Source organism: Ictidomys tridecemlineatus, chromosome 6 (genome assembly GCF_052094955.1).
Source record: "Ictidomys tridecemlineatus isolate mIctTri1 chromosome 6, mIctTri1.hap1, whole genome shotgun sequence".
Classification (NCBI taxonomy): Eukaryota; Metazoa; Chordata; class Mammalia; order Rodentia; family Sciuridae; genus Ictidomys; species Ictidomys tridecemlineatus.
Window position 1 is genome coordinate 34,629,705 of NC_135482.1, and position 21,093 is coordinate 34,650,797.

Genomic DNA, 21,093 nt, shown 5'->3' on the forward strand with positions numbered 1-21,093 from the left:
AGGTGTCTTAGCTCCCTCTAGCAAGTCAATGTAACTGCTGAAGCAATGTAACATTGAACCAAGTTAATGTAACTAAATTCTTTCACTGAAGTCTGCACTGATAAAGGTTATTCAACATCATAAAAAAATCACTACTATTTTGATATTAATTCAATACATAGTAATTAAATATTTACTTTTACTTACTAGTATACAATAAATAAGATTTCAATGAACATTTTTTGAATAAAATTAAAGTTTGAAACACTACAACTATATCCTAGAGAAAGATTTAAAGACTACACAGCAACACAATGTCATTATTTCAAATAATTCTCTCTAACATCCACTTAACATATTAATCAATAAACATTATTTTAAAATTTTTTCTCTAAAAGATATACCCATAAGTATGCTTACCCCTCCTACTCTAAATGGCCACTTTCTAGTCCATGCTCATGTTTCTGCACCCACCAGTTTAACTTTATGTTTACTGAATCGATTGTTATCATTTATAATCTTTTTATGCCTATTATGTTATTGTAATAATATAAATAAACATTGCATAACCAATGAAAGATGAATGCAAAAGGAAATGTTGTTTTTCTAAGTTGACCAACTTTGTGAAGGGTTTCACAAAGGAGTCACCAAAAAAAACTATAGTCAAATTACAAGTCAAAATAAATGAAAGACTGGATCTATAAAAAGAGTAAAAAACTGAAAGGATTTCAGATTTCCTGGTAAATGAAATTTTTCCCCCAAAGTCTGTTCCTTTTCTTATTGTACAAAAACCTATTTTTTAAGAGTTTTTTTTTTTTTTTAAATTAAGAGCTTCACAGTTAGTTATTCACAGTAGTTGGGTTCATCCAGACATATCTATATATACATGGTAATTGGTTTCAGTTCACTCCCCCTTGCCCCTCCTGCCCTCCCTACACTCTTCCATTCTCTTTCCTCTACTTTATCAGACTTCCTTTAAGTCTTCTATTAATTTATATTTGATTGGTTCTAAATATTATTCTATCCTTCTCTTCTGCTTTTCTTTATTTTACTCTGGCTTCCACATTTGAGAGAGCTTTGAGTTTCTCAGTTTGCCTAATTTTACTTAGCATGATATTCTCCATGAACCTATTTTGAATTTAAAAACTATAAAAGGGAAGCAGTGAAGAGCAAAGCTCTGTGTCATCACATTTCACATAAAACTTTCCAGAAAAGATCTCCCTCTTGGTATAGATCTTAAGAAGATTATGTACCCCTCGCCCTTTTAAAACTCTCACCCATCTTTGAATTAAATTGAGTATCCTCTAGACCAGGCTTCTACAGTAGAATGAATTGGTCTGAATTCAGGCCTGTATTTCAAGACAGCAAAAACTCTCATTTCACAAAATTGTGTGTCGGAACCATAGCCTTTAAACTTTACTTCTCTGCTACCATCCTCAGATTAGCTGTAAAGTGACACCTTTGAACGCTTAATCTTTACCATTCTGCTTTCTACAGACATCAGTTTTCAATGTGATTCCTTAGATTCTCATTTCTCTGTGCTAAACTAAAGAACTGTCCTTGATTGCCTTTGTTGCAATTAGGAATTGCTGACTTTGCTTTTTCAGGGGATGCTACTATGGAGACCTGTATTCTTTTGGTTGTCTGAGGATTTGTAACCCTGGGATTTCCTCTTGGCCTCTTTCTACATCCCTTTTTTACATCCAATATATTTTGAAATACACATAGTTTGATATTTAAATTGCCTCTTGATTTTATCAAAAAGGGAGTCTGTGCCTCCATTTCTCATTGTATTTGTTGCTTTTGAGTGATTCTGGAGAGAAATGGGGAGAGCACTATCTTTACTCTCTTATTTAAAAATAAGTCTGTTACTTTAAGTGAACCAAGGCTGGCATTATATAGATTATACATTATCCTATGTTTGATGCAAAAATAGTGAAGGTAGACCTTCAAGCAGTGATACCATATGCAAACCTTTGTGTAAACAAAACTAAATAAATGGCCCTCTTCTTACATCAAAAATTGGTGAAGAAAAGGTATAGTCTTGTATTTCTAGGAGAAAAATTCAGTGTTTAAGGTATGATTTCATGCTTAAGTCAACTTTTTCAATCAAATGTTTAAAAACACTTCAGATTAGATCACGGAGATTCTAAGAAATTTAAAAAATGAAGATACCATCCCACTTAATGTCATCATGAATCTTCAAGACACATATATTTAACAGGTGGCATTACTGAGTGTTGAAATCAGTGAGAACCTATGAAGGGTCAACTTTACGGAGATTAAAAAAGGCATCAGAACTGAGGCACTGCCCAGGAGAGGTCATAACTCAAGCAAGGCCATATACAAAAACTTATAAATTAAAAATGTGAAATGAATGACAGATTGGAATACTGGACATGAACTACTTGCTCCCTGCTGTCCAAGGCCTATATTCTAGAAAAAAGGATTAGCACGAGTAGTGTAGTAGGTCCCTCCCTGGCTTTGGGTCAGGGACAAGGAGATATACAGTTCTAAAGAGAAAATGGGTTGGAGACAGTAAATGCGCAGTCATGCTCAAGCACTTCAGTCTACACTCCCTTCTTCACAATTTCTTGACAGCTATTTGACTTAACAAAATAGGTTAGAGAATATGTCGTACTACCCAATGTGTGTGTTTCATATACTTGACCAACTTCATTCTGCCTGCCAGAATTCTAAAAGTCAAAGATGTAAGCATTCTTTCTTCAACTCTTCATTAAGACTCATCACTTTTTGAATTTCATTTGCCTTTAAAAAAAGGAAGATTCAAACTTCAATTCTTCAATCTGCTTTAGATGTACATTCATTTTTGCCAGGTGCAGTGATGAACTCCTATAATCCCAGCTACTCAGGAGGCTGAGGCAGGAGGATTCTAAGTTCAATGCCAGCCCGGACAACTTAGACCCTGTCTCAAAATACAATAAAAGAGCTGGTGGTGTAGCTCAGTGGTAGAGCACTTTCCTGACATGTATGAGGCCTTGGGTTCGATCCCTGGTACCACAAAAAAACAAAAACAAAACAAAAAATCCTTTGTTGTAAGTATGAAATTTCTTCTTATTCTTCCTCTTAGGCTTGCTTGCTTGATGACTGTTAGTTTTGTAAAATATGTGAAATAATTATTATTTTTTTGTGTGATGTCTCTTGTCATGTAAGTATAAAAAAATACAATTAGACAGTATAGATTGGCATTCTTCCCCAGTTTCCTAGATTTTGGTCTAAAGAAATCCACTTAACTTCACATCTCAATACTATTGTTCTTAGTATTCAAAGAGATTATATAAATAAATAAACCTTTTAGTACCATATCTGGCATAAAGTAAAAGTTCAATAAACACTGTTTTTTTCTCATATTATTTTAAAAGAAATAAACATATGTTTTAGGTTTAAATAAATTTTGAAGATAGTACAATTTCCATTTATTCTATGTCTACTACTTCATGTTACATTATGCTACATTTGTAATAATGAAAGAACCAATGTTGACACATTAATTAAAGTTCATACTACCCTCAGATTTTTTGTTTTTTACCTGTGTCCTGATTTTTCAGTTCTAGAATCCTTTCCAGAATATCACATCACATTTAGACCACTTGGTTTTGAAACTTTCTCAGACTTGCCTTGTTTTTATGATCTTGATAGTTTTGAGAAGTATTGGTCAGATATTTTAGAGAATGTTCCTATATTTGTACTTGCCCCACATTTTTTATTGGTGCATTCACATTCATACATCTATACAACATAACCATATAATTTGGCCAACTTCCCCAGTACTCCTCTATTTGGACGTGTTAGATTTTTTCCCCCCTGTTATAAATTAGGGCTATAGTTTTTGAAAACAAGATCACAGAACGGTCATGTTCCTTATATCACATCAAAAGTATGTATTTCCCATGTGACTTATCATCCTTTTCTTCTTCTTCTTCTTCTTTTCTTTTTTTAATTTAGGAAGGCAAGATAAGATTTATCCAGGAAAGCAAGCAACAGAGCAGGATATACAAAGGAAGAAAGAATGGAGATACTTGAGAGTAAGGTATGCTTTTGGGGTCTTGGATTCTTTTTTTTTAATTGGTGAATTATAATTATGCATGAGTGGGATTCATTATGGCATATTCATATATACATATAACATAATTTGATGAATCTAATTCTGCAGTACCTCCCTTTCTCTCCCTTTATTCCTCCCTGATATGTTTGCTCTACTCTTTTGATAATTTCCCTTCTATTGACCTAGTACTTTTGTCATTGACCTTGACTACCTGGATGCAATTGTATTTCTTGGGTTTTTTAACTATAAAATTTCTTTTCTGTCCCCTTTTCTAGACTCTGGGGATAAAGTCATCATGTACTGACTACACTTAATGAGTGGGAAGCTATACTCCACCTCCTCAAGAGTAGAATACCTACATAAATTATTTGGAATTGTTTTCCATAAGAGATTTGTCTCTTTTTCACTTATTTATTTATTCTATTTTTTAAAAGAGATATATGTAAAAGACTCCAGACAAGCAAAGGTGGACCTTACAACAACTTCATGGAAAGCAGGTAGACAAGTACATGCCACACACAGTTGTTAGACATCCCCTCACATTTTATATCATTAGAGGATGACTTGGTATTTGAAACAGTCTTACCACTAGATGGTAGAACTGAAGCTGCCAGTATAATCTTGACTAGGTCATAATGGGCTCACAAACTATGGTATATAGTTATGGAAGTGAGATTCATCAGCTGATTGTGCTAAGGAACCAAGAAGAGACAAAACCAGAGTCAAGGAGACTGAAGTGATCCTGATATTCTTAAGTTGACAGAGGAAGTTATCCACACTCTTAGTCAAAAAACTACTGTTACTATACTCTCGTAAAACACAAAGCAAAGTTGATTCCTATGTTTATTATTTTTAGAAGTGATATAATTACATATGTAGCTAATATTTTTAACCTTCAAACTTATGGGTAGTATGACAGGATTGCCTTAAAAAAAAAGAACGAAAAATAGATTTCTTATCTTTTCCATTGCATACCTGTTTAATTACTAGCTAATGAAAATAAAATTTAAAATTGCTCCTATTTGAATAGTAAAATTTACATATATTATATTCAGCTCATATTCTAAAAATAAGTAGATACATCATATAATTATTATATCATTGTTACACAATAATTATACATGTATATAATTATTATTATAATTATTTCATATGAGCTGTCATTTGCAGATTTGTATACTTCAATAACTCTAATAATCTAAACTAATATGGCATGTAACAATGATTTGTCCTATATTAACAGCAATATTAATAACATAATTAAGTCTCAGTCTAAAATGATGCAGATTTAACTGAGATAAAATTTGCAGGCATGAGAAATAATGCTTGGGGGTTTAATCATTAAGAACTTATATTCTGCAGTACTTCTGGGTAAACATCCAAAAGAAGTAAAAATCATTACTTTGTAACAATATCTGCACTGCCATGTTTACTGCAGCATTATTTACTATAGTAAGATATGGAAACAACCTAATGGTCTACTGATAAATGAATGAATAAAGAAGTTGTGGTATAAACACACACACACACACACAAATATTATTCAGTCTTCAAAAAGAAGTACTTTGCCATAAAGCAGTCAATGTTCTGACACAACTTATTGTTTTCAGTGGTGTAGTTAGGCTTAACTTTGTTATGGAATCTAAACATGCTTTAAAAATAGAATCCTTTACAGAGGGTTGAAAGAATATCATTCTTAAGTGGTTGCAGCTATCCTAAATGAGAGGTTCAGGAAGGGATCATTTTGAATAGAAAGTTTAAAACCTCAATCACTGTTTAATCCCCTAAAAATGGGATTTATGATGAGAATGGTAGATGACTGCAAATGAAATCATTAAGTTGACAAATGTTTAAGACAGTGGTTCTCACGTGGGGTCAATTTTGGCCATGTCTAGAGACTTTTCTTTCTCTTTAAAATGTTTCATCATTATGCTACTGCTGACATCTAGTGGGTAGAGGCCAGAGATGCTGCTAAATGTCATAATGCACAGGTCAGTTCCTCATAACTAAGAATCCAAATGCAATGGTGCTGAGTTTGATGAAGTAAGCTCTATAATAAATGTCAATGCTGTCTTTCACAACTCTCTTTTATGAGTTACAGATTAAACTTGTAAGCGGTTTGTAAGGCACTTTTTTATCCAGTACATGCAGTTTTGGTGTCCTTTGGAAAGATGATTTAATTGGGAATGTTTTGTTTGCTTTTATATTTAATTTGATTTCTTGTGGATAAGAACTTACCCAGAGTATTTTAGAAGATTTTCTAGAAACTTAGCTTGTTTACATTGTTTTAAATGTGAAGAGATATATTTTATTTTATTTTTTTTAATTTATTTTTTTTAAAGGAAAATCTTTTTTTTTTAAAGAGAGAGTGAGAGAGGAGGGAGAGAGAGATAGAGAATTTTTAATATTTATTTTTTAGTTCTCGGCAGACACAACATCTTTGTTGGTATGTGGTGCTGAGGATCGAACCCGGGCGAGCACTACCGCTTGAGCCACATCCCCAGCCCCAATATATTTTAAAGATTATAAGACATCAGTGCATTCACTACACATCCAATTACATATAAATGCTTGTAAAAAATGATTATGAGCAGGGTGTTGTGATGTACACTGTAATCTCAGCAGTTCAGGAGGCTGAGGCAGGAGGATCTCCTTAAAGCTAGCCTCAGCAACTTAAGGAGGCCCCAAGCAACTCAGTGAGACACTGTCTCTAAAATAAAATACAAAAAAGGGATAGATGTGGCTCAGTGGTTAAGTGCTCCTCGGTTCAATTTCCAGTACAAAAAAAAAAAAAAAAAAAGAAAGAAAAGAAATAATTATGAATTTAGTCAAAGGTGTTTTTAGTATATTCAAAATTTCAAATTTAAATGGTCTAAATATTTTTCAGTGTTTAGAACTTCAATTGAAAATTAATTTATTTTTTAAGTAAAATTAAATGTCCATCTTTTTATCGTGTGTATTGTCAAAGCTTTCATTTTAACGTTGATAGTTTATGATTTGAGAATAAAATATTTGTATTGTATTGGAAACACAACTTTGGTTTTGATAACTTCATATTGCTAATTGCTGTGGCCTGACAGACACTATTTTTTAAATATCTCTTGCTTAAAAAAAAAAAAAGCTCTCCCCAACTGTATATTTATTTATTTGCTTCCTTTCACCAGCACAGCTTTTTCATGCCTTATCATGTAGTTTGGTACTTTCCTCTGTTGGGAGCTGTCCTGGATGAACACGTCTTTAAGTTCTGATGCACTGGGTTCTGAACAATTATTGCCTTCAGTCTGCTTGGTAGTGCCAGGTGAAAGTAACTTAGGCGTTACCCCAGCTTGCATAACAAGGCGTGGCTCCAGGAATAGGAGTCACTCACTGGGGTTGAGTTACACTCACCTGTTCCTTTGTAATACTACCCCTTTGCCCTTTTGGAGATAGAATATTCCATGGAACAGCCTCCCTAATAAAACCCAGGATCAAGGTGTGCTCTCTCTCTCTCTTGTCCTTCTTGCCTCCTTTGTGGGAGCTGGGTCAGAGGAGCTGTCACAGAACCCAAAGAAAAAGGTATTTCTCTGTCTCTGTGTGATTATTTTGTGCCAGCCCAGTTCACCTGGAGTGACCCTGACTGGTTCTGACCTTATGTGGAGTCTTGATTCAAGTTCTAGCTCTCTGTAGTGGGAAATACGACTTGCCTTTTTCTGAGATTCTTTTTATATCATTTCATTGGGAATAATAATACCTATCATGAGTGTTTTCTTAAACAGACTTTACTTTTTAGAAGAGTTTTAGGTTTATGCAAAATTGAGCAAAAAAATATGGTGTGCCCATACAGACTCTGCTTGTACACATAAAGAGTCTCCTCTATTCCCAGCATCACCCACTAGAGTGATGCATTTTTTATAGTTGAATACACTGACCTATCATTATCATCCAAAGACTATATTGCATATTAGGATTCACTCATGTTAGCATAAATTGTGTGGGATTGGTTAAAAGTACAACATGTATCCACCATTATAACATAATGCAGAGTAATTCCAATGCCCTAATGCCTGTCTCCGTCCCCCCCGCCATTCCTGAAACCACTTAACTTTTTACTGTCTTCATCATTTTGACATTTCCAGAATGTCACATAGTTGGAATCATATTTGCCTTTTCATATTGTCTACTATCACTGAGTAATATACATTTCAGTTTCTTCCATTTTGTCTCAAAGTTTTATAGATAATTTCTTATTAGTGTTTAAAGATATTCATTGTATGGTTATAGAAGTTTACTTATCTATTCACCTACTGAATGACATCTTGGTTGCTTTTGGCTAATGTGTATAAACATTCAAATACAAGTAATAGTGTGGACCTAAATTTTCAACCTCTTTAGGTAAATACCAAAGGGAGGAATTGTTGGATTGTATAATAAGAACATATTTAGTGTTGTAAGAAACCATCACACCACCTTCTAGAATGGCTATACCATTTTACATATCTATTGGCTTGAACAAAAGTTCATGCTGGTCCACATTTTTTGATGCATTAGTGTTGCTAGTGTACTGAGTATTGGTTGTTATAGTTTGAACAAACAGCCCAAAGGCTAATGTTTTGAAGGGTTGGACCCCAGCTGGTGGCTTACTGGTAGGTGGCGGAAACGTTAGGAGGCAGGGTCTGACTGGGGGAAGTAGGTCACTGGGGGCTTATGTTAGAAAGTATATTTTGTGCCCTTGCCCTTCCTCTATCTTTTTCCTGGCTGTCATGAGAAGAGCAGTTTTGTTCTGACTTGTGCTCCTCAATATGAAGTTCTGCATCACCATATGCCCATAGCAATGGAGCCAAGCAATTATGAATTGAAACCTCTGAAATCAAGAGCCAAAGTAAATCTTTCCTCCTTTGAGTTGATTTTCTCAGGTATTTTGTTACAACAATGGCAAATTGACACATTGGCTACTATAATAGGAGTGTAGTCATATCTCATTAATGTTTTCATTTGCATTTACAGAATGACATATGATGGGGAACACCTTTTAATATGCTCATATCTTCTTTGGGGAGGTATCTATTAACATCTTTTGCCTAGATTGTTTGTTTTCTTTTTAATCAGATTGCTTTCTTATTGTCGGTTAAACAGTTTTTCTTGAATACTTTACAGTCACTTATCAGGTGTGTCTTCTAAAAGTATTTTTATTTTTCTGTAGCTTGTCTTCTTATTCCCTTGACACTGTTTGTCAGTGAGCATAAAATTACTTTTAATGAAGTGCAGTTTATCACTTATTTCTTTGATGGATTGTGTGTTTGATTTTATATCTGATAAGTCATTACTATACCCAAAGTTATATGGATTTCAATCCCTGTTTTTAGAAATTTTATAGTGTTGTGCTCTTTATTTAGGACTATTATGGGTTTTAAGTTTTGTTAAAATGCAAGGTTTGTGCCTACATTCATATTTTACATGTGTATGTTCCATTGTTCAAGCACAATTGTTGAAAAGACAATTTTGTTCCATTATATTATTGTCTTTGCTTGCTAAAGTTTTCAATTCTGTCGATCTTCATCTATTTAGTTATTATTTCACCAATATTGAACTGTCTTGGTTACTGTATCTTTACATCAAAATTTGAAGCCACATAACTTCAGTACTTCCACTTTGTTCTTCTTTAAAACTGTATTAGCTATTCTGGATATTTTGCCTTTCTATATAAACTCTAGAATCAGTTTGTCATTGTTCATAAAAAAAACTTCCTGGGATCTTGATTTAGACTGCATTTGATCTTTCGATCAAATTGAAAAGAACTGACACACTGACAATATCGAATCTTCTTATCCATGAACATGGAATATCTTTCCATTTATTTCTTGATTTCATTTATCAGAGTTTTTAGCTTGCCTCATATAGATTTTGTACATAATATGTTAGCTTTGTACCTAATTATTTCATTTTGGGGGAGGGTGCTAATGTAAATGCTTCTGTCTTTTTAAGTTGAAATTCCACTTGTTCTTATCTGGTACATAGGAAAATGACTGATGTTATACATTTTATCTTTGCATCCTACAAACATCTTTTAATTAATTATTAGTTCCAAGAATGGTTTTTGTCAATTCTTTTCAACATTTACTATATAGATGATCAGGCAATAGTGTTTTCCTTCTCAATTTTTACATCTTCATTTCCTTGTCTTACTACATTAGTTAGTAATTACAGTATACTGTTGAAAAGCAGGGATCCAAGAGAACATCCTTGCTTTGTTTCTTTCTTTGTGTGTGTATATGTGTGTGTGTGTGTTTCTTTCTTTCTTTTTTTTAAAATTTGTTCTAATTAGTTATACATGACAATAGAATGCATTTTGACACAATATACATAAATGGAATATAACTTCTCATTCTTCTGGTTGTACATGATGTAGAGTTACACTGGTCATGTAATCATATGTACACATAGGGCTATAATGTCTAATTCATTCTATCATCTTTCCTACCCCCACCATCCTCCCCTCTTTATTCTCCTCTGTCTCATCCAATGTTAGTTATGACTAACCTAGAGCATGGAAGATATTTCCATCTTCTAAGGTCTTCCATTTTCCTTAGTTTTCATTGTAGAGGTCTTTCACCTCTTTTGTTAGATTGATTCCCAAATATTTTATTTTATTTTTTGAGACGATTGTGAATAGGACAGTTTTCCTAACTTCTCTTTCAGTGGATTCACCACTGATGTATAGGGAATGAATGGGTGTCAATTTTATATTCTCTTATTCATTGAATTAATTTATGAGTTCTAGAAGTTTTTTGGTGGAATTTTTTTTAATCTTCTAAATATATAATCATGTTATCAGCAAATAGTGATAGTTTGAGCTCTTTACCTATTTGTATCGCTTTAATTTCTTTTATCTAATTGCTCTGGTTAGAGTTTCAAGGACAATGTTGAACAAAAGTGGTGAAAGAGGGCATCCTTGTCTTGTTCTAGTTTTTACAGGGAATGCTTTCAATATTTCTCCATTTAGGATGATGTTGGCTTTGGATTTAGCATATATACCTTTTATAATGTTGAGATACATTCCTACTATTTCTAGTTTTTCTAGTGTTTTGAACATGAGGGATGCTGTATGTTGTGAAATGATTTTTTAAGATGATCTATTAAGATGATCATATGATTACTGTATTTAAGTCTATTGATATGATAAATTACTTTTATTGATTTTTGTATAGTTGAACCAACCTTGTATCCTGAAATGAACCCAATTTGATTGTGGTGCACTACATTTAAAATATGTTTTTGTATGAAATTTTCCACAATTTTATTGAGAATTTTTGCATCTATGTTCAATAGGGATGTTGGTCTTAAGTCTTCTTTCCTTGATGTGCCTTTGGTTTTGGTATCAGGGTGATACTAGCTTCATGGAATGAGTTTAGAAGGGTTCCCTCCTTTTCTAAATTGAGGAATATTGGTATTAGTTCATCTTTTAAAGTTCTGGTAGACCTTGGCTGAGAATCCATCCGGTCCTGGGCTTTTGATAACATCTTTAATTTCATTGCTTGAAACTGATCTTTTTAAAATTTCCATGTCCTCCTGATTCTATTTGGGTAGGTCATATGCCTTTAGAAATGTGGTGATGTCTTCAAAATTTCCTATTTTATTGAAGTATAAATTTTCAAAATAGTTTCTGATTATCTTCTGTATTTTAGTAGTATCTTTCATGGTATTTGCTTTTTCATTATGAATTTTAGTAATTTGAGTTTTTTCTTTTTCTTCATTAGCCTGGCTAAGGATTTATCAACCATATTTATTTTTTTTTTTCAAAGAATCAACTTTTTGTCTTGTCAATTTTTTTAATGGTTTCTTTTATTTCAATTTCATCTGATTTTAATTATGTCCTGTCTTCTGCTTTCAGGGTTAATTTGTTCTTTTTCTAGGGCTTTGTGATGTAATATTAGGTCATTTATTCACTGACTGCATTTTTTTAATGAATGAGCTCAATACAATTAAATTTCTTTTTAGCACTGTCTTCAGTATCCAGAGATTTTGATATGTTGTACCTCTATTCTCATTTACCTCTAAGTATTTTTTTTTTTAAAATTTCATCCTTGCTTTCTTCTGCTCTCTATTCGTCACTGAGTCATTGAATAGAATATTATTTAGTCTCCAGGTGTTTGAGTAGCTTCTATTTTTTAATTTATCATTGATTTCTAATTTTATTCTACTTTGATCTGATAGAACACAAGGTATTATCTCTATTTTTTTTTTTTGTATTTGCTAGGAGCTGCTCTGTGACTTAGATATGGTCTATTTTAGAGAAGGATACATGTGCTGCTAAGAAGAAAGTTTATTCACTCATTGATGGATAAAATATTCTATATATGTGTATTAAGTCTAAATTATTGATTGTATTATTTAGTTCTACAGTTTTTTTTTTTGTTTAGTTTTGTTGGGAGGAACAAGGAATGTTAAAATCATCCAATATTATTGTGTTGTGGGTTCTTTGATTCTTGAAATTGAGAAGGGTTCCTTTGATGTAACACATATGTTCCATTGTTGGGGCATAAATATTTATGATTGTTATGTCTTGTTGATGTATACGTCCCTTAAGCAGTATGAAATTACCTTCTTTGTCTCTTCTGATTAACTCTGGCTTAAAGTCCACTTTATCTGCTTGTTTACATGGTCCATGTTAGTGATGTATTTCTTCTCATCCTTTCACCTTCAGTCTATGGATGTTTTTTGCCTATTAGTGCATCTCTTGGAGATAGGATATTGTTGGATCATGTTTTTAAATGCATTCTTCCAGTTTATGTCTTTTGATTGATGAGTTTAGATCACTACTGTTCAAGGTTATTGGGACAGGATTTGTATTCCTGGTCATTTTGGTTTATTTCTAGTTTTTAATTTGAATTAGTTTCTCCTCTGATTGACTATTCCTTTAGTGTAGTTCCTTCCTTTCCTAGCTTTTGCTTTTTTTTTTTTTTCCATTTCATCTTCATGGAATATTTTGTTGAGAATATTCTGTAGTGCAGGCTTTCTAGTTGCAAATTATTTTAACTTTTGTTTATCATGGAAGGTTTTTATTTCATCTTCAAATCTGAAGCTTAATTTTTCTGTGTATAGGATTCTTGGTTGGCATCCATTTTCTTTCAGAGCTTGGTATAGGTTATTCCAGGATCTTGTTTCTGATCTTTTAGAAAAAGCTCTGAATTTCTCACATTAAGTATGATACTGTGTGTAGGAGTTTTGTAGATACTCTCTGTCAAGGTGAGAAAGTTCCCAAGTATCCAGTTTACTGTGAGTTTTTATCACAAATAGTTGTTTGGTTCAGTCAAATTTTTCATGTCTATTGACATGATCATGTGATTTTTCTTTTTTATTCTATTGATTACATGGATTACATTAATTGATTTTTCAGTGCTGAACTGGGCTTTGGGCTTGCATACCTGAGATAGATTCCATTTGAAAACTATAGCTTATTTGTCTCCAGCATGTGGTTTGTTTTTAGTTATTTCAGTACTGGCAATTAAACCCAGGAAGATTTTACCACTGAGCTACAACCCCAGAGCTTTTTTTTTTTTTTTTTTTTTTTTTTTTAGATATGTTGGCTGTAACTTGCAATCCTTCTGCCTCTGGTTCCTGATTCACTGGGATTATAAGAATATGCCACTGGGGCCACTGGGCTTTATTGCTGGCACATCTTTTGGTAATAAATTCCTTCCATTTTTGTCTAAGAAGGTATTTCTCCTTCACTTTTGAATAACTGTTTCACAGACTAAAGAATTCTATGTTGCTGTGTTTTTTCTTTCAACATTTTAAACATTTCACTCTACATTCTTATTGCTTGCATGACTTCTGGGGAGAATTTGGAGGTAATTATTATCTTTGTTCATACACATGCTAGGTGTTTTTCTACTCTGGCTTCTTTAAATATTTTTTTTCTTTAATTTTCTGTAGTTTGAAAATATCTGCCTAGATGTTGATGTTTTGATATTTTTCCTGCTTTAGTGTTCTCCTGACATTTCCAAATTTTACAGGAGAGGAAACTGACTAGTACTACTCCAACTACTTTAATTACAAAGCAACATGGATAATTGGTACAATAAATAATAATATACTTAAACTTTGATATAACTTAATCTTATTTTTTCTGTAACTTTTCTCTTGCAAAAGAACAATATCATTCCTTTAACCACCTATATTATTCTTTGCTTCAATTTGTAATTAATTCAAAATATAGTGATCCAAGTTCAATTGAATATTCTGGTCATTGATTCATTTAAATTACATTGAGTTTACTTGTATTCTCAGAATATTTATTAGTACCAGGCAATGAGGTTACCTTTTGCCTTTAACAGTGTTATCAGTTATTAGCTTGGAACTGCAGTGAAGTTACAACTTTCCAAAATTCTTCCACTTAACTTTTTAAATTTAAGATTTTAAATTTAAATTAGTTATGCTGGGTGTGGGTATAGCAGTACATACCTATAATACCAGCAACTTGTGAGGGTAAGACAGGAGGATTCCAAGTTTGAAGCTAGCTTCAGCAACTCAGTGAAGCCCTAAGCAACTTAGTGAGACCCCATCTCAAAATAAAGAATAAAGAGGGCTGGAGATATAGTTCACTACAGTACTCATGGATTGAATTCTCAGTACCAAAGAACAAAACAAAACTTAGTTATAAAATTTCTCATTAAGAGAATTAAAATTAACACTATTCTCTCTTTTATACTTCTAATTTTCATTTATACTGTTGTCTTATTTTTCAATTCTATTTTGATTTGTTAACAGGTACGTGTTTTACTCAATAATCCTAAAGAGCAAAACTTTCTGGAGGTATATAATCATAAACTAGTGACAGGAATACGAACTGTAATCAAGATAACAGAGATTTGGTTTCATTATAATTTAGTCTTTCTTTTACAAATTGGAGAAAAATAGAAGGCAAATTATTTTGTATTATTTCTATTCATTACCCCATAGAAGATTTTTCTCTTGTTAAATTAATAGGTAATCATATACTGACCTTGGACTCATCTAATCCAAGCTTCTTTAGAGACTTTCTGACATAATCCAGAAAAGAAGAACATTTGGAATAGATTTTACCAACATGCTGCTCACTGCAAAACAAAATTAAATACTTTTTTAGTTTTTCCAATTTAAATTATAAATGGTTTTAAATTCAGACATGACATGTTTAAAAATATCTTCTGTGTATACATGTGACCAAAATATATTAATACTTTGGTGAACCTTTTACGATCTGCTTCAGAATTCTTACAACATATAGCGGTGGCAGATAATATTAGGAAGATAATGCTATGAGAAAGAAGTTTCAAACTTACAATATTAAAAATTTAGCCTCATTTATATATATTAATATATATAACTATATATATTTATATAGTTGTAGATGGACACAGCACCTTTATATTATGTATGTATGTATGTATGTATGTATGTATGTATGTATGTGGTGCTTCGGATGAAAACCAGTGCGTCATGCATGCTAGGCAAGTGCTCTACCACTGAGTCACAACCTCTGCTCCTTAGCCTCATTTTTAAAGGGAACTAACAGGGCTTTCAAAAGTTTCCACTGTGCTACAAAATACATTTCAGTTTTACTGGCTTAATATTATTGTGCACATTTCATTGCAACACCTGCTAATAGTGGCAATAATTCAACAGTTCCATGAAGAGAACTTCTTCAATGCCAGTCAGCGATCAAGCACCATATGCTGATTTGGGTCTGACTAGATGTAATTTTTACTTTGCAGATTTTATAGTTATAGTTTTAACAAAGTATCATGAAATGGTTTTCAATTTAAATAATATAGTGTTACACTATTGCATCTTAACAATTTTTTTTGTAATTCTGGCATAATGTAAAAAATCAGGGAGATAAAAATCCACCACCTGGCCGATATCAAAAACAATGAATAAAGCTTCATTTACTCTTGGCAGGATAAATATAAACCCTATGATTAATGAGAAAATACATTCTACAAATTCTTCCCTTAAAATATATCTTAAGCAGGACACAATGGTGCATGCCTCTAATCCCAGGACTTGGGGGGCAGAAGCAGGAGGATGCTAAGTTTGAGACCAGCCTCAGCAACTTAGTGAGGCCAAAAGATGTGGCTCAGAGGTTAAGCTCCCCTGAGGTTCAATTTCCAATAGCCTCTCCCCTCCCCCAGACAAAAAAAAAAGATAGGTATCTCAAATATATTCCTTCAGTTCCATTTCAAGATGACTGCCTCAATTTGAATCACTTATGTCTTGATTATTACAATTAATTCTAGTTAGGACCTCTGACTGAAGTCTTCCTCCTTCATTTCTGCCTATTATTTTCTCAGAAGAAAACATTTTTAGAAGAACATTTTTATTTTGCCACTTCTCTGCTCCAAAAGCTCTCAATAATTGTTTCTTGTTACAAATTTGAAAATCCTTAATTAAGCCATCTTGGCCCAATATATGACCACATTTTCCCATTCTCTCATATCCCATTACATTTGAGAATTTAGTTTTATCTCCTTAGATGAGTCTACTCATTGATTCCAAACATTCCACATTTCTGTCTTGATGTGTTTGATGATGCAGTCACCCTTAATGGATTACGAGGTTCCTTACACTTCAGCTTAGTTGTACTATAGTCATTACTTAATGACAAAGGTCAAGTTTACATGTTTTTTTTGGTAAAGTAACTAATAATCATCTTTTCTTGTTTTGAATTTCTATAACGCTTATTATTCTTCCGTTCATTTCTTATTTTATCATTGCTTTGAATAAAGTCATCTGAATAGGTTTGCATTCCAGAATGCAGAAACTGTATATTTGTGTCAATCTCAGATTCCACACATAACTATATATTTTATGCATAATACGTATCATATAAATAGATATGTACCTCTTATGTGTCACAGAATACTGAATTGATTATATAGCCAGAAAAAGATTTCATTTAATATTAACTTCTTTTTTTTATATTTATCTTTTAGTTGTAGTTGGACACAATACCTTTATTCTATTTATTTATTTTCATGTAGTGCTGAGGATCGAATTCAGGGCCTGGCATATGCTAGGCGAGCACTCTACTGCTGAGCCACAACCCCAGGCCCCTAATATTAACTTCTTGCCAGCTGCAACACACGACTAAATCAGTCAGGGTCACTTCATGTGAATTGGGATGGCACTGAATAATCACACAGACACAGAAAGTACCTTTTTCTTGGGGTCCAGTGACGAGCTCCTTGGCCCCAGCTCCCACAAGGGAAGCAAGAGAGGCAGACAAGAGAGAGCAAGAGCACACCTTAAGCCCTATTTATTGGGGGGAAGACACTAGAGAAAGTTCCACCTAAATTGGCAAGATTTGGGTTTCAGGGGCTGTAGCCCAGTCCCATTGGGTGATGCCCACTTCCAGAGCTTTACTCCCCTGCTGTTGGAGGTGAGGTCCATCTGCTTTTGTGAGCAGTGGAAGCCAATTCCACACCTCCATGGCTCAAGGCTAAGGGTATGTGCTCCTCTCTTACGTACAGCTCCTGACACTTGCTCTCATATTAAAAAGGTCTTTATGCTGTCATTTCTTTTTTAATCTAAAAGGACAACCAATTAAGTCATTCCCATGAGCCTGTGATTCCAGTTCTTATATTATTCACTGCTGCCTTACACAGTACTTCAAGCACAGTGGAGAATAATGTGGCTTGGTTTCAGTCACAGAAGTTTTATCATCTCTTAGTTCTCTCAGTATCAAAATGAGATATCAATAGTACTCATTTTGTAGAGTCACTGTAAACTAGATAACACATGTAAGATGCTCAGAAAAGAGGCATGATGTGAACTGTTACCATCCTATTGTTGTTTTTATCATTACCAAAATTAATAATCTGGATTTTTTATATTAACATAAAAAACCCCAAGCAAACAAACAAACAAAATAAGATGTATATTATGTGTATAGATGATAGTGGTCTGTGCCTTGGGTTTTGTATTTCAGGGTAGTTGAAGATAAAAACACTTTGTATTTTAGTTTGCCCTTCACTTACTTTTCCTTTCCAGAATATACTATCTTTTACTATTAAGAAAAAACTCACAGCATGACTATTCTAAGATTACTTTAATGCATTAAATAATTTTTTGCATAAAATTGTTTCTTGAAATCCTTTATTCATCTATACTATTACCTCTTTTTAGCAACAACAGGCAGGAAAAAAAAATATCACCCACACAGAACTAGAAAGGTGATTATTTATTCACAACACTTTTCCTCTTGTAATTCTTCAAGAGTTGCCCATGAATCTTAGGGTATAAATCCTTAACATATAAGCCTTATTATATATTTGGGTTTGACCCCTCCAACATGATTTTATGATACCACCTCCTCAGCAACACTAACATTCTGTCTGTTTCTTGAACACACCATGCTTTTAGCTATAAACACTATTCCTGGAACACTCCACTCTCAATACTTTTGCCTCTGGAACTCCACATTCCATTGAGATCCTATCTCAAATGTTGATTCCTTAGGGCAGCCTTCTCTGGCACTCCATATAAAGCCCCTGATATAGAACACATTTCCTTCATATCTTTCTTGTTTGTTTTTCTCATTATCTATCCCCTGACATTTTAAACCAGTGGACTTTCCAAATGGTGTGAATATTTTCCAATGGGAAAAAGAATATGACAGTTTTTATTTCTATTTTATCCATTTTTAATTTCCATTTTTGAGTTTATTGTAAAATCTATACTCTTGTGCAGAGACATAGCTGCACTGCATATATCACTTAAAAGTAATAAAATATTAATTTGTATATGCATGATTAAAAAGGTTGACAAAGGTATAACATTCAAAAATATGTTCGAGATCACTACTTTAATCACTAGAGAGCAGAATTTCTACCTGTTTTGCTCATGATTATATCCCCAGTGCCTAGCACAGAGCTGCACACGTAGAAGGATCACAATAAATGGAATTAAAAAATTAAACAAATAGATCTTTCAGTTAATAGAGAGAAGCATATCTTGTTACACAGTATAGGGAAATACAATAATGTAGTAAATGTGTATTGTAATCAAATACACAAAGGTAGGCTTAAATATACAGATAAATGTAATCTAAAATATACAGAAAGAACTATTATACAAATATGTAAAGAAAAGTGCAAAGTAAAAAATACCCATAGCAGCAGCTAATATTTATGACATGTTTACTATGTACCAAGGTTTATTAAATCCTTTGCTGCATTTATACATTTAGTTCATACAACAATTCTGTTTGGTCAGGTCTCATTATTAGTCTTATTCTAAAGTATAGAGAGGTTATGCAAAATGCCCAATGTCTGTCTTCAGAATCTGGGATATTAACTACTAGTCAATATTATCTCTAGCATAGTATGGATAGGACTCACATTCAATATTGTGAACTGATGATGAAGAATGGCCACCTCTATATTTTAGGCCAACATACACAAGCCTACTTCATGGCAGCCCATCAGAGTAGATATATATATTCTTACAGAAAAGCTGTGCAGGCTTGCCTGCTGTACTTAAGAAAGAGTTTTAGTACTTTAGTGCAACAATGATATAATAGTAATCCAAACAATGCTAAATAATTCTAATAATTAAAAAATGACATGAGAAGAAAGAGAATGAACATATGGTTGGAGGAGATACTCTTTCTAGGTCACTGCCAGATTTACTACCCAAACTGTTCAGGATTTATGGCTTGCTAGAAATACTTGAATTCTTTCTAAATGGGACTCATGCTAATTAGGTTGTTCATTCATTTATTTTCAAAACATTTATTGAAATGTTGTATATGCATGGTAATAGTGGTTAGCACAGGCTTTAAACTCAACATTGAAATGGGTTTATAGCCTCACTCTAACACTTATATTATGTCAGGCTCTAAGAATTGAATCATTCATTTTATAAAAATCAAGGATTTTTCTAAGTTTAATAAAAGAAGACAAGTGAACAAATATTATTACATGATAGGATAAATACATGGTGATAGAGCTATTCAAAGACTACAGAGGACAGCACAAAGCAGACAGTGACATCATTCTCTGAAAATGACTTGGGAAGTCTTCTTAGAGGAGTTAACCTTCAAAAAGTCTCTTTTTCTAACAGTATTGTGATTAGCAATATTAACATAATAAATGAACATACCAAAATGACACTAAAATATAAAACTAATTAGGTTAAAATAATTTGTTTTAATCTTGTGTTTGTTAAGGGCTATAAGGAGGTGCTTTAACAGATTACAATTTTATATAAAACAAGAGTGTACTATGTAAAAACTAAATCCTTTTTCTAAAATTTATAGAATTATCTTGTGTAAGACTATTTGAAAATAGAGTCCTGGTAAAAAAAAAAAGTCTGAAAAAAATGATCTTATTACATTTATAGGGATGGGAAAAGAGAGAAGTATCCTTTAAAATCCTAATTAATGAGACATTATACTTTTCTTGCAACTACAAATGAGCAGATCACATTTTATATCATAAATTCTCTTTGCAATTGTTATTTTTAATGAGATTGAGTTATAAGACATCTAGACTTTAGAGAATTGTGCCATGTCCTGCAAAACTAAACTTCAACTTCAAAAAGTTCTAAAAATATGATTCATTGTACTGAATAAGGTGTATGGTTTAATGACTATATATTGTTATTTTATTAGTTAATAAAAGAAAAGGAGGCAGGCCCAAGAACCTCATAACTCAACATGTATAAAGAGATTATTCACAAATGGAATACAGGGCATGTTATCTTTTCTTTATTTTTCTTTCTTTTTTTTGTGAGAGCTTGACATAAAACACTGTATTCTTTTGAGTTTTGGAAGAATATTAGTTAGGATATCAAATTCTTCTTAGGTGCCTTATGAATACAAGTCTAGATATTAAGTGCCAATCCCATTTTTTTCATTATGTAACACTATAGAATCTGCCTTTTGATACCACAGACTCACTACTGTCTCAATACATGTTAAAGTGCTTGAAGACAGAAATCCTTCTGTACATTAGTCATTATCGGCGTAGTTAGATTCTCTTCTGTCAGCTAACACATTAAATCAGGGATCTCAATGTTATCTCTAT

At 32.8% G+C, this 21,093-nt stretch overlaps 1 protein-coding gene across 9 annotated transcripts in view; it reads right to left on the minus strand.

Moving 5' to 3' along the window:
• Mettl25 (methyltransferase like 25) overlaps nucleotides 1-21,093 on the minus strand; it is a 263,521-nt gene that overhangs the window by 157,223 nt on the left and 85,205 nt on the right. For all 9 annotated transcript variants that reach the window (XR_005731755.2, XR_005731757.2, XM_021725783.3 and 6 more), the window contains one exon: nucleotides 15,027-15,120. Coding sequence is in view for 5 of the 9 variants with exons in the window: in XM_021725783.3 (XP_021581458.1) it covers nucleotides 15,027-15,120 (94 nt within the window). In the remaining 4 variants the exon portion in view is untranslated. Of the gene's footprint in view, nucleotides 1-15,026; nucleotides 15,121-21,093 lie in introns of those variants that run through there.